Raw genomic sequence first — 14,663 nt, forward strand, 5'->3', positions numbered from 1 at the left:
TTTAGCTTTTTGCACATTGTGCTATAAAAAGGTGGAAATCCATGTTAGCAGTCCGTTTTTAAAGGAAGTAATACCTTCTGTAAAAACCTTGCACATACTAAGTTAGCATGTCACTAGTTCTTTGTACAAATTGTGCCCCTCCATTAACGCTTAGATGTTTAAGGAAATATTTTCACATCCTGCCAAAACTTTAAAGAAATTACAAATTCTGGAGTATAATGTACTTTAATCACAGTTTGTTTTTAGGTAAACGAGGTGGAAGATCATGAAGTGACATTATAGTGATGGATCTTAAGGTTATTGTCCGCACCACCAGAAAGTATCAGCTCTGGCACAGACCAGTCCACTGACAGGATCTTGTCTTCATGTCCATGCATGTTGTACAAAGGAGCTTTGGGACTGTAAGCATAAAAAACAGGAAAATCCGTGTTACTGAAAGTTTAACGTGTAACAAATTTGACAAAGATATATTCACAATGCATTCTATTTACACAGCACTAAACTTGAAAGATTGAACTTTATATATGCATAATTCTTAAATCATACCAAAATGACACTGTATATGTGCAGCCAAGAAAATGCCAGAGACTTTCCAAAAACAAAAATTAGGTGAAAAAAATTGTCTTATTTAAAAGCTATCCAAAGCAGTGGTTCTCAAAGTGTGGTCCACGGGCACAAGTCAGGTGGTCTGCAGCTGCCAGTTGTCATATGTCAGCAAAGTGATGTTTAAAGTGATGCATCCCTTGCATTAACATTTTAATTACAAAGAACGAGGTATACGTAGTTCTATGTCAACGTATTACTATACTACTGTCACAAATGGACATTTAGTTTTCAATTGTAATGAAACGCGGCAATTTAAATTTGAAATTCATAGTACAGAGTGACTTTTAGGCCTTGGTGGTCCAACATATTTTTTACTTAAGTAAAGTGGTCCGCGGTCCGAAATACTTTGAGAACCACTGATCTAAAGGATAACCTATTGATTTAAAATTATTCCTATAAACCCCAAGGAAAAGTGCACATCACACAAAGCATAACAGGAAATCATCAACCATCCATCTCCAAAATACCCATTAAGCTAATGTGGTGCATGTCTACAGCAAATCTAAAAAAACATGAACGTAAAAATCTTGCCTTCTAATGTCCCACAGCTTCAAGATGGAGTCATATGCACCCGACAGGAAAAGATGCTCATTATTTCGTGACCAGTCGACACTCACAACCCACCCAGTGTGGGATGTAAACGATTGCTTAACAACTGCACCTTCTGCAAAAAATTTATCAGAACAATAATTTTTGGAGACTGAATTAAAATGAAACTGGGTGTTTGCCTTTACTCAAATGCCATTTACTACTAGAAAAACTTAAAATGGCATAATTGATATTGTGCAACCCCAAAACCTTGATCATCAGTTACAAAGTTTGTGAAGAAAAGATAAAAAAAGCTGCAAGCCTTAGATAAACATTGTTATTACTAAGATTTTTAAAAAAATATAGCAGTAATGTGTTGAGTAGGAGAGTCATGTACAATAAAAGCTTGTAAGTACAGGGTTGGTGTTAATCTCCAGATCTCGGACTAATCTCACCTTTAGATCGAGGATCATATAGATGGATATGCCTACTTGCTGAAGCAACCACAAGCAGACCATTGAGTGGAGAATAAGCAACATCAAAAATTGCCTCTGAGCCTTGCTGTAACATGAAGAGATTAAGATGTGACAAAATGGCTGGCAGAGCTACCTGTTACTTTCCCTCAACAAACATCGTGGCCCACACAAATAAAAGAATTTAGCAGTAAGATGGAAGGTCCTATCCTATCAGCATTTGCACACAATTTTTTTAAAAATGTTGATGCCATTCAATCCTGAAATTATATAAAGTCTCACCAGTAGATTAGACTGAACAGCTTGCTTTAAATCCCAGATCCGTACTGTTTGATCTCTTGAAGATGTGACAACTGATGTGTCATCCACCCATTGTACTGCTGTGACTGCATCATTGTGTCCAGAAAGTGTCAGAATAGGTACCTAGAAAATACCAATCTAATGAGACTGCAACAGATGCAAAGGCTATACACTAAAAACCTGCACTATATAACTGAATACCTCTGCAATCAATTTTATCTCAATGTATGGGATTTTTTTTTTTTAAAATGAAGACAAAGTACAATAGGCTAATGCAGTGGCGCCCAAACTAAGGCCCATGGGCCACATCCAGCCTGCTCATTTTAACCAGACACAACATAATTTCATTTTTAGTGTCATGATTCTGAAAAAAAGCATGTTTTGGCCCACAAGATTTTATTTCATGTCCAGTGTGGCCCTCGAGGGAGAAGAAGTTGGGCTATTGCATGGGCGAAAGCACAGCAAATAATCTTGTGTACCCTTGTCTGTGCTTTAGATGCTGCTGTTTTTTTCTTTTTTCTTGGCCGGTCTGACTCTGGTTCATCTTCTGGTAAACAATCTGCACAAAATCAATGCATAATGAAATCAAAACAGAAATCAAACATCCACTCAAGATGCTAGTGTAAAAGATTTCACATATATTGTCATGTACACCCTTTATGTCAAAGTAGATACTTCCTGAAGTGTGACCTATTTTTGATGGCTTTTAATTAATATTAGCTTATAATATTAAACGTCCTAATATTAGCCACAAACCCTTTAAAAAAAAATAAAGAGCTGGGGTTGGATGGGTTTTTTCTCTCTTTCACTTGCTTTGGGAAGCACTACATATGAATTTTAAAAAAAAACTAAGACTTGCAGGGAAGTTTACGGAAATTTTAACTTGCTTTATCTTTTTGCATAAATGTAATAATCACAGAAAATCAAGCTACAAAAATCTATCTGAAAAGATCATTATTTCCTTTTACTTTACCAATAATTTCAAATTTGTTAGACTTTTGTACTTGTCCCCCAAGTTTAAATTGAAATTCAACATAATAAAATCCAGGTGCTTGTTTAAAATGGTGACCACCATGTAGCTGCAGTAGCACATGTAACACTACTTGCGGTTGGTTGTTTGGTTTACTTAGTAGTGCTTCCACCTCGAGGCAGCACTATTAGGGCAGGGGAAGGAAATCAGAGTACCCAGAAAAAACCCGCAATGCCCGCCCCTGCAGACAGGCAACAGACAATATCTGAACCCTTAGTTTCTCATAGATATGGTGACAAATAAGTGTACTTCTAAAAACAGTGTCCCCTAAAATACTTCTGGTTATGACAGTTTCCCTATAGTATCATTTCCCTTGCCTTCTTTTGATGAATTAGCCCAAAACTGTTGAAATTTACATTTTCTTTGCTTTAAGCTAATCTTGCCGTTAAAAATGGATGATGATGTTTAAAAAGATAGACATTTCTTTTTTCTTTTAGCAAGTCACATTTGGTTTATCACTCCCCTGTTTTATTTATACAAGTACTAGTGAAACTCATTTTATTTCATTAGTATGACAGTTGTGAGAAAGTGTGTCTTAATAGATTGAAGTGAATCAGGAAAACTGGTTATGTCAAATTTGGAAGCTTCACATCCTCACTCACAGCTTCCTGACTGTACCGCTAAAGTCTTGGTCAGAAATGAAGACAGGTCAATCAAACTGATTGAAGAGAACAGAAATAATGACTGTCTTGGGCTGAAAACTATATTTTATAGTATTCTTTTCTATTTGCATTTTCTTTCTTATGACTAGTCTTTAAAATTATTCACTTGTACTTTTTCTTGTTGATACTTTTCTGTCACAATGTCAGTCAGCCTGTGAGATGAATAATACCACATCTTCCAAGTCCGGTCTACATCCATAAAGCTTGATGTCAAGTGGAGATGTTCACAAAGTTTCTCAATGATAAGGGGACAGCTCTGAAGGACGTGGACTAAGAACTATTTACATGAAATGTTGAAAGAAAGAAGTACTACAATTATCAGTACCTGCTGACCACAACTTTAACATTTTGTCCCATGAAACTGTGCACATCTGAAAATAAGAATCGAAAATGTTGATATAATTTATGACACCATTGTTAGTTTTCTGATTATCCTTGTATACATGTTCATTTTTGTCTCCAAACCATAAATATGTAGTTTTTTTTTTATAGAGATGTGGAAGCAAGTAAAGCAAATAAGATGCATGAACAAAGATTTACCAACAAACATTTAATTCAGAAAAAAAAATCTGCAGCAAAATAAAAGAATGCAATAAAGACACAGCACAGTAGCAAATAAGCATGTAATCATGATTGTTTCAAAATTATGTTCTACAGCTGTGTTGTGCTAAAAAAAGTGGTAGATAACAAACCTTTTCCTTTGATGGGCTGACAGACACACAATTTACTGTGCCACTGTGGCCTTTACACACATGAATACAGTCCACTTCATTACGTTCTTTGTGCCATCGCCAGATAACTGCTGTCTGGTCATGAGACCCACTTACAAAAGTGCTTTCAATGTCGGATGTGTCTGTTTGAAATGTAAAACATCTTTTTATTCATCTGATTTACTAAAGGAAGCTAAGTTAGTGTTTCAATGAACCTAGTGACGATGACAGTCTTTGGTCCATACCATTCACTCAAGAGGTATTGACTTGAACAGAAGGAAGTATTGCATTAAAAAAAGATCAATTTTGTTTCCAAACTTTCTTCATAATTTACTTTCTGATAACAAAAAACACTGCAGGAAAGAAAAAAATAAGTACATGTAAAAGTGATATCTAGTTTGCATGGTTTCAAAACGATGACAATGCTGACAAGTTCAGAAATACCTGAGAGATAAAATATGAGGCAATTCTGGAAGTTATTCATAAGGTTCAACAACATACCATGTCTAATCCAAGCCACACACTTGACTGGGTCAGCATGTGCTGGTATTGTCATCACAGGCTCACCCTGTGTATTCCACAGACGTACAGTGTTATCATAGCTACCAGAAAGGATGCTGAAAAATGTTCAGAAGGCAGACCTTAAAATATCTTGTGACAACAACAAACTTCACTGTTTTACACATTAAATGTCATAAGTATTAAACAAAATAATAGCAATTAAACACCCCTCTTGCCTTAAAGTGGAAGGACCTAAGTGTAATATAATGATTAACAAAATTAATGGTAATGTAAATGGTTCCATCAGTTTAGATATAATAGCCAGGGAAAAGCTAAGAAAGCTACAGTAATGTATATAGCAATGGTGTAATAAGTCAATCTAAAGAAAGTGATGTGCCAATCTAGACATCAACAATTCTAAGTGAAAATTCTGCACAAGAAAATGTAAGTGAAGTATAGGCAGACACAAACTTGAGTTAGTTGTTTAAAGACTATTTGAAACATCTCTATCTAGCTTATTCATACACATCCATGGTTTAAATGCACGAGCTGTTTGGAAAGCAGTAATATAAATTACATTACACTTCCCCTACATGTGTTGTGGTATTCTTATGATTTACACACAGCTGCAATTTCTAAATAAGTTTAAAGAAGACTGTCTTGTTAAACATACCTTTAACAAATGTGAATAGAACACTATAGTGACATTGGCTGAAAATATGACTCTTCATGCACAGCTAGAATCTATTTTCAACTCTCAAATACTGTTTTAATTGGTGGACTGAAATGGTAAGTTTTGAAGTGCATACAGCGTTGTTGGTAATTAACAGTCAGGCTTACACTCATTTTGAAAATCTTACTCCGAGAACTGCTGTTCAATCTGCTGCATCCAAATGCAGAAATCAGCTCATTAAATCTATTTCTCTACGTTAAACAAAATATTTCATGGACAACACCATCAAATTTGTTTTCACTTCAAACTTTTTCCTTATATGCAAATATTGATACATGTATAAAATGTACACACGAATGTCCACAGATCTGCTTTAATGCGAACATATACTCACTTTTCACCTGCTGCCTGCACAGCACTGACCCAGTCATCATGCAGAAGGGAATTCTCTGGATATGGGGCTGGCTGTCTTTCAACATACTCTAGTTCGATGACAGCTTCCTGTGTAAAGAAAATGGTTGTTTAACACTTTTATTCAATAAATAATACAGTTGTTTATTGACATCCAGATTTCTCATTCTCTCCCTAACTTATAAATTGCTTTTTTTGGGGCATATTAACTCATTGCCATCGCACCGGCAAGCCATGATCAGTGGCTCACCTTTTTTTTAAAAGAAGTCACACTGGAAGCGTGTACGGCACTTTTATTAGTTTTTTAATTCATGAACGGTTAACAGTACAGGAGCAACACATAACTCATTTTAAAGCTGAATCCTTGCTCTACAAGTTACTTCCCTTGACTTGCATGACAGGCCATCCTGTCTCTTTAAATTTAAATTCTTTGTGGTGACGGTCACGGGACTACCTTTACCTTTCTTTATACCTCCCGCCCCCTCAAAATATGACGGAATATGGGGATCTATGTTCCCCGTATTTTCTGTTAGTTTGGTTGTAAAATCAGCCAAATTCCTGTGTGTCTTGTGATTTTCCTGATTCTGGATAATGTGTATTCATGTTTGGATGAAAAAGTACTTCTGCGCATTAATAACTTGAATATTTTACGTACATAGCAAGTTATCACTGTGGCTCTACTTCCGAAATACGAATCTGAAAGGTAGTTTCGGGTATGCTGATATACATGAATTTTCTAAAAACCCAAAACATATAGCATTTCCTAAAGGTAAAACAGTTCATTAATGCTAACTGTGATATTTAAAACTAATTCAAAATTATAGTTTTGTAACATATAGTATTTTTTGTATAATTTTTTTTAAAAAATAGCCAAAATGTGGTGACTAATGGAGACACTTGCAAGGGAGGTGACCTTACTGAGTGATGGCAATATGATTTGAATGTGTCTAATGCCTTTAAAAAACATTTGTTAAATGCAAGATCTTAATTAATATTTAACATTTACACTTTTTCCACTTTAGTCAGCTTCACAAGTGAATATGCATGGGTACATCTAGCTTCAAAGTTAATATTGCTGAAGACATTGGTGAATGTTCTTTCTCTTGTGCACACACATAATGCACTAACATGCAAAGAACAAAAAACACACATTCATAAGAACAAAAGAAATATGGTCTTAAAATATGTGCAGTGCATACCGATGATACTTCTTTCTCTTGTAGAAGATGATTAAGTGCTGTTCGAAGAATTTCCCCATCAAGCAAAAAATCAAACTTCACCAAATCTTCATCACCTTCTGTTTTGGCGTCACCTGCATCCATAACAAATTGTGTTGATTAAATGGACCATTAAAAAAATCAGTGTAACTCATTTTTTGGGTACATATAAATTACACTCTTTGGCAGCAACTAAAACACAAACACTAAGACTATTTCTTTTCAATTTTTCAATTCAGATTCTTATCTGAAAAGTGGCTTGATTATGAATATTTTAAAAACTACTATGGATCTGGAGAAGTTGTGATAAAATAAAAAGCCATTCACACTGAAATGTTTTACATCATGAGTATCTAAACAACACTTTAAAACTATTATATCCATGGCTAAGATATCAAATAAAGGCATCCAAAAACACTTAAAATATCTTGTTTCCACAACTGCAGGAAGAGTATATATATGACTGTGCACACATATGCTTCTTAGTATTAAATTATAAAAGTGAATAAACATAAAATATACCTTGCAAAAGACTATTGATAAGCTGACTGAGCTGCTTCGAGTCAACACTGGCTGGTACTGAAAATAATGTGTCTGGGACTGAATATCTGAAAACAAGAAAATTACTGCAGTGGATGGCTAAACACTATAACCTGTGTGGCAGAATGTATCTGGTTCTAGAGAATGAAATTTTGCTTTTTAAAGTGGCAAATGTTCAAGCTTTAGTGTTCGTGGTCAGGCTTAGCTGACAACAGGGAATAGGGGGATGGAATTGGTGTTTTAGACCCAGAGAGCATGACATGAGAGCTTTATCATGGCAAAGCAGCCGGCTCTGTAAACGTGCCACATGCTGAGAAAGAACAGCGCATCCGAGATCTGAATACGAGCCTTTGGTTTAATGAATGCTCCATTCAAAAAATATCAAAATAAATTTGTTCAAAAATGGATTCGAATTCCCTTAAAAGCTGCGCGTCTCTGGAGAATGCCAGTACGCCTTCCGGTGCATTGTTTATACTAAAAGCTTATTAATATAAGTTTAAGAAAATACTTGGTATCTATAATACAGTGTTATCAATTAATGCATAGTCAAAACACTGACTGCAACTGTCAAAAGTCCGATGAATTAATGTGTAGGCCTGCAGTCATTTAACTATGTTTAGTTAGTATCTTAAACTGAACTCGTAGCCAGTGTTCAAACTATCAAAAATAGGGTTTGTAGCTGCCCACTCTCACAGAAATATTTGCGTGTACGTGTTTAAAAACAAATCTTGATTGCTTACTGCTCTTGTTTTGTGAAAAACTTCACCTGCACATGTTCTACGTCCGCCATGTTTTCAAGAACGCTTACTAAGACTGAGAGTTACCTTTCCTTTGTTTTCATCATGAGTGCACGCGACCATGATGAGTGTTTGAAGTTTCTTTGTAGATAATAACTATCAGTGGAGTAGAGTTTAGCATGTCTCGGTTTGGATATAATTTAAAGTCTTGATATTCAAAAAGGATTAAATCGTATCACTTGGTAATTCTTTTGCTCGCGAAATTACGGCAGGGGAGAATTACCCGTCACTTCGACCGAAATCCGGAGCGCCTCAGCCATATCGACCTTGTCACAGACCAAATCGTCCCAATATCGAAAGTCGAATCGACCCATGTTCAAACGACAAACCAGTCACCGATGCAATAAAATAAGTTAAATATCCCTGTTGTGCGCTAAAGCCAGCTAATTAGCTGATCTGTTCAATGAGATTGTACCTGCATGATTTCATAATCCTCTGTTCAAGCACGAAGTTCTGTAACTGACAACTTTTGTACAATCTCAATACCATACAAATCACCCGCGTGTGATTACTCTCAATCAATTTTTCAATGACTGCTCTGAATGAGCTATCACGAAGGAACTCGAAGAATACTCCCAGCCTTGACCATACAATCGCATTGCCATTATATTGCCCTTCAGTTTCAATCCTTCCTCAGTGTTGAAAATAAATGTCTGCCACATTAACTGCACTTTTTCCGACAAATAAAACAATCCCCAGTTGTGTGGGCTGATGCGTGTAAACAGCACGTGTTTTATCTCTCCATATCCCGCGTCCCCGCTGATAGCAGGTCGGACAGAAAGTGAAGCCTGCTGAGGTCGAAGAGGGGATGAGTATTGTGTCTCGTGTTTAAAAAAAAAAAAGAAAGTGTCTATAGGGCCGCCCGTTCACCCGAAAAGATATATAGTGACATTATATGTGTAGATAAAGAGTAACATTGCACATTTAGATACATGGTGACACTGTACACCGAGACGTTGTACATTAACCCTTCACACTTAGATACACGATGACACTGTACATGTAGTTTTAGATACACTGACAATTAATTTACCTTTAGTAAATGGCAGATGTATGCATAGTGCCAGTACAGAAAGCACAAATTTCGCAAGATCATTATATCTAGGCATATATTTAGCATCACTGTAGAATGTGCCAATAGTATTTTCTGACAGCGCGAGTCGTAGACACACGGCTGACATTGTACAATGAATGTACCAGTGCAAGGTCCGTGTGTTCAGGATGCACCATCTAAGTTATACAAGAGGTCGCTGCCGGTTGCGAGAGACACCAGTGCCCACAGGACCTGCAGCAACAGTAGTGTTCGAGCACTAATGTGATTCTGGCTGATGTCTCGATCTGTCCTTTATACCCGCCATGGGCTCCATCTTTTGTGCAAATTCAAGGCAAGCTGCCCTTTATTGGGGTTGGCGATGAGCGTTCGCGTATCAGTATGTAAATCCGTGTAAATACAATACAACTTTATTTATCCACAAAGACAATTCCAAATAGTACCGTATAGAGATAATATATACATATACATGTTGAAATAATTTCTTTCTCACACACATAAACATTGCCAACATTATATGTAATCTACTTTACAGCAGGCAAGCTTGTACTACATTGTCATAAACTACACTTTCCTACATTACATGTCAGCCGTGCCAGGTCTTTATCTTATTTTTTACGCTTCCACGTTGAGGCCGTTACCGTCAGAGACGTTCCACAGCAGCTAACAGATTTCTACACAACAAAAATATGTCACACCCAAGACAAGGACGTTAACGTTTCGAACCACACCTTCACACGGTCACACCACAAACTTATAAATAGCTCACACGGGTTAGCTACCAAATATTCAGGGCCGGATGTCGGGGTTTTTCTACGGGTACTTCGGTTTCCTCCCCTCCTCTCCCTCTCCCCCATAGTGCGAAATCGCCTCAAGGCGGAAGCACTTTCCCACTAAATCAACCAGCTAGCCAACCAACCTACTGAATATCACGGCGATGTTCGTTCGGGCCCACGTCCGTCAGTTGAATTAAACTGGATCATCTAAGTCCAAGGACTGTTTATACATGATCATGCAGGACTGCAAGAAACAGCTGATCAGAATTTCGCTCTGTCTGGCCATTTGCAGCAAAAAGTTTTAACCGTGGTTGACACTAGATCACATTTCAGTCGAGTCGCAGGAGATAATTTTCTTCCTCATCCTGTCCAAAGTGGCGAGAATTTTGAAGTTCGAGAGAGAAATATTTTTTTTGACTGAGATGGACAAAACCGAAGTCCATACTTAATAAAACCTTACGTTGCTGACAGTCGGTACAAAGACCACTTGTTTCATTCAACTTATATTTGCACGGACCCTGTCAAACTGACTTTACCGTGCAGCCTCCACAGCTGACTAAGAACAAATAGTAGTACAGTCAGTGTGGACAGTATGTAGTACTGTCAGTGTGGGCAACATACTGATACAGTAAATAAGTATGGAGGTACTGACAGTGTATAGGTATAGTCAGAATCGACAGTATTACAATCATACCGACATTATGTAGTATAGTCAATATCGACAGTGTATAGGAACAGTCAGTATGGTACATTATGTAGGTACAGCCAGTACCGACAGCTTATAGGTATAGTCAGTATCCACAATAATAAACGCAAAATTTGTAAAGCTCATATTCACACTCCTAATGAGCATGCTCTTATATAGCGCTTAAGAACAAGAACAAGACAGGCACAGCTTAGTTCCCAAATGAACAATGAAAGAATAAACACCAATAATAATGATGGATAAAAACAAATACAGAAAACGTGAAGAGGAACCAAATAACAAGAACAAGAGCTGACAGTAACATGCTATTGCAAAAGTAAAGGTGTGAAAAAGGACTAGCATTATGAGAAAAGTTGTTAGGAGTAATGTTTACGGAAGAGGTGCGTTTTCAGTGCACGTTTAAATGGATTCAATAGTGGTTAGGTGACGGATATGGAAAGGGAGAGAGTTCAATTGTTTCACTGCAAAATAACTTAAAAATGCTGCATAGGTATACTCAGCCCGTTGCTAAATGCTGAATGCAGTTAAAAAAAAACAACAACAACAACCAAAAAACAGTTCGAGTACTACACGGCCCCTCCTCTACCACCCAGCCCCGACTCCCTCTCCCTCCCCAAACCAAACTCCCCACTTCCTTACAACACCAATTAACCGACTGTAAGGGAGGAAACAGTGGTCAGAAAAGCTTTGCTTGGTGACTGAAGGAAGTCTGGTGGCGGACAGCGCGATCTGCTATAACCCGGTGCTCAGTGTCCCCAGTCGTGACACCGCATGCTGCTTCTTGCCAACAGGTGCTGTTAACTCCCGCAGGTACGCGGGCACGCATAGACACACACACATACACACATACACACTGCTGGCGACTGGAGTGATGTCACTGTAAGTGTTCGCCGAGAGATTAAGCACTCCTGCACTCCGCCAACTGTTTTCCTGGTGCACGGACGTACCACTGCCTCCTTGAGTCGCTCAAAGATTTTTTTTTTGGGGGGGGGGGAGGGAGGTCGCAGATAAGTTATATTGACCTCACGTTGTCAGCGGAGGAGGGGGCGGGAGGTATAAAAAACGGTAAAGGTAGTCCCGCGACCGTCACTACTACAGTGAGCGACTCTGGGTTCACATCTCGTCTCGGGACACTCTTTGTATGTGACACATGTACACAGGGATGGGCGGATGGGGTTTTCTCTGGGTACTTTGGCTTTCTCCCCCTCCTTCCCCCCCCCCCCACACAGTGCGAAATCGCGGCAAGGTGGAAGCACTTTCCTACTAAACCAACCAACCAAACCAACCAGCGACCGTGTTCGAGACCACGCTTAGTTTGGGCCACAGTCGTTTGTGAGGGCGGTGGCCACCACTATCGCTGACTTTCTTATTTGCAGTCCTTTGTAAGAGATCTGCACTCAACAGCTGGGTCACTTAGGGGAAGTAAATTGCGCTGTGTGTATCAAACTTTTTATAGACTTACAGACGTCTGCAATTTCTGTCGGTACTCTAAGAAGTTGGCTATCCATTCTGAGTGGGGTGTGGGAACAGAGGTGGCAGGACGCAAAAAAAAAAAAAAAAAAAATTCATTTCTCGTCCTGTAGTGTCCATATAACAGATGCATAGCACAATATTAAACGTGCAGGTGGTAGGTGGTATATTTTGAGACTACAAAACCTCTAACTTTAGGTGCTTTGGTATTTATCGACATAAACTGAGCGCCCACTCCCTGCGCACCTCCTCCGTATATATATATGTTCACCAACAGTTCAAAAGGATCAAAACTGGTCGCGACTGATTGAATAGCCACCAAAAACACTTGGGATAATATTGTAACTGATACAGTTGTTTGTATCGGGTGTGGTCATAACAAGAACCAAGAGAAGGTGCATTCATCACCTTTGTAACCATCCAACCATGCAATATATATGTATAATTCAGTGGGGTTATAGGAAGATATATATATATATGCTTGTCTTTGGAAGGGGAAAGTAAACGACGTTCAACATTCTTGCCTCCTAGGTATCTTTATTTCTTGTCCCCCAACCCCAGTTCATACGCCACTAGCAAAAACCGTTGCTATAGAGAAATGTATATAATTGTTGAAAACAGAGCTTTCCGGGAAAAAAAAATAGCATTTATCCTTGATTTCAAAAATTTGGTGAAACAAACTTGTGGTCAGTTAGCTCTTGTATGGTAACATGCCAGTGAGAGTCCTGTAATGTTGGCACTTGTAACGTTGAAATACCCTGTAATGTCAGCACTTCTAACGGTGAGTCCTGTTACTCGTGTAATGCTAGCACTTGTAACAGCGAAAGCCCTGTAATGTAAGCACTCAGTCAACATTGACCAATAAGATTAGGCGTGACATACTCTGCTAGGCCCCGACACTGACATGGCAGCCTCTGTTGTGCTTCCGCGTATCGTTCTGATCGCGTGCTGAATTTGTGTGAAAACTAAAAACCAGGACGCTCTTCCGCTTTCTCCTCCTTGCCAACGAAACAAAAAATCGGCGCAAATGTAAACTTCGGCAAAAAACAACAGCGAAAAGACAGTGCGCTGGATACTTGTTGAATATTGTTTTAACCCAAGAGGTCTGAGGTCGGCAAAAGGTGATCATCATATCATTGTCGTAACAACAATCGGTGAGGCTGTTCTTTAGGCACACACACACAGAGCACGTTCTGTGAGGCAATTATTATGGTGCTAGCCGTCTTGAAGAATGTATGCCAAGGACAAGGAAACGGCAAAAGATAGTTACATGTCTATCGCCAGAAATGAGTTACGCCCTATACAACTGAGCACTTGGGAGAAATAATTTTCTAACGTCGAAACTTTATATCTTTACAATGTCTGTCGAAGATGTAAAAGAAGTGGAGGTTCTTTATGATTATACATACTCAGATGATACTGGAACGGTGGAGATACAAGAAGGAGATGTGTACAAACTGTTAGAAAAAACAAACGACGAGTGGTGGCATGTGTGTTCTCTTGCCAATAACAACCCTTCTAAAGACACAGATGGCTTCTTTGTGCCTGCACAGTATGTTAGAATCTTAAAGAAGAATCTTGATTTGGACAATGCTTTATCAACATTAGATGATGTATTGGATGAAGAAGAAAAACGCATGTCAGAGAAATCTATTGGGAAACTGGATAGTGAAGACAAAACGGCAACAGTGATTGGTTTAGAGTTACAAGACAAACAACCCACATCAAAAACATCTGCTAATGGAATGCCAGAAATAAGGAAGAGAGAGTCAGATGGTGATGATGAATATGTCAACTTGGCACAGTACCGTTTGGAAGCCAACATTCCCTCTGTGGACAACTCATCAGCTAATGTATGTATTATACTTGATTGCCCTATTAGAGATAAAGATGTGCTTGGTGAAATTTTGTTACATACCTTTGAGCATTTTGAGTCCAGCAATTATTTCTTTTTGCTTAGAAGACAGAACTCTATATAGTGTTCAGTTGTCATCATGTCAGCATGCATATGGCGTTGATGATGTCTCTGTCAGCAGCTAGCCTGCAATAGCTTATTGTTCCTGGCCTGAAAACTACAGCAAGTTGCTGAACATAAGATCCAGAAACAAGCAATAAAACAGTAGTGGTATTTTTCTTGCAGTGCATTGATAACAGTGGTTATAATATGGAAATGGATTTGTTCATAGTCTCACTAGTCTCATACAAAGATTGT

At 38.3% G+C, this 14,663-nt stretch overlaps 2 protein-coding genes across 4 annotated transcripts in view; one reads left to right on the plus strand and one right to left on the minus strand.

Annotated features, from left to right (window-relative positions):
• Positions 1-206: 206 nt before the first annotated feature.
• Positions 207-9,211, minus strand: LOC112564311 (ribosome biogenesis protein WDR12 homolog). 3 transcript variants are annotated; one of them, XM_025239025.1, is made up of 12 exons: positions 8,864-9,211; positions 7,634-7,719; positions 7,094-7,206; positions 5,878-5,984; positions 4,811-4,926; positions 4,292-4,452; positions 3,925-3,970; positions 2,387-2,466; positions 1,890-2,030; positions 1,590-1,695; positions 1,138-1,270; positions 207-399 (listed from the first exon to the last, which is right to left on the minus strand). In XM_025239025.1, the coding sequence occupies exons 1-12, from the start codon at positions 8,935-8,937 to the stop codon at positions 264-266; spliced, it is 1,299 nt and encodes a 432-aa protein (XP_025094810.1). In that variant the 5' UTR covers positions 8,938-9,211; the 3' UTR covers positions 207-263. The 3 variants fall into 3 exon arrangements, with proteins under 3 accessions (XP_025094810.1, XP_025094811.1, XP_025094812.1); XM_025239026.1 differs by lacking the exon at positions 8,864-9,211 and adding an exon at positions 8,392-8,499; XM_025239027.1 differs by lacking the exon at positions 8,864-9,211 and adding an exon at positions 8,418-8,450.
• A 4,117-nt stretch (positions 9,212-13,328) lies between these two features.
• Positions 13,329-14,663, plus strand: part of LOC112563682 (rho GTPase-activating protein 15-like) — a 28,635-nt gene continuing 27,300 nt past the window's right edge. The window contains exon 1 of the mRNA XM_025237918.1: positions 13,329-14,304. Within this exon, the coding sequence (XP_025093703.1) occupies positions 13,810-14,304 (495 nt within the window). The 5' untranslated portion in view covers positions 13,329-13,809. The remainder of the gene's footprint in view (positions 14,305-14,663) is intronic.

The sequence above is a fragment of the Pomacea canaliculata genome, linkage group LG5 (genome assembly GCF_003073045.1).
Source record: "Pomacea canaliculata isolate SZHN2017 linkage group LG5, ASM307304v1, whole genome shotgun sequence".
Taxonomy (NCBI): domain Eukaryota; kingdom Metazoa; phylum Mollusca; class Gastropoda; order Architaenioglossa; family Ampullariidae; genus Pomacea; species Pomacea canaliculata.

Coding starts and splice junctions, on each gene's coding strand:
- LOC112564311 (XM_025239025.1), bottom strand. CDS start 8,937: ATGGTATTGAGATTGTACAAAAGTTGTCAGTTACAGAACTTCGTGCTT. Junction 5,985..7,093: donor AAGAGAAAGAAGTATCATCG/GTATGCACTGCA, acceptor TTCTTTACACAG/GAAGCTGTCATCGAACTAGA. Junction 4,453..4,810: donor TGTGGCTTGGATTAGACATG/GTATGTTGTTGA, acceptor CATTTCAAACAG/ACACATCCGACATTGAAAGC.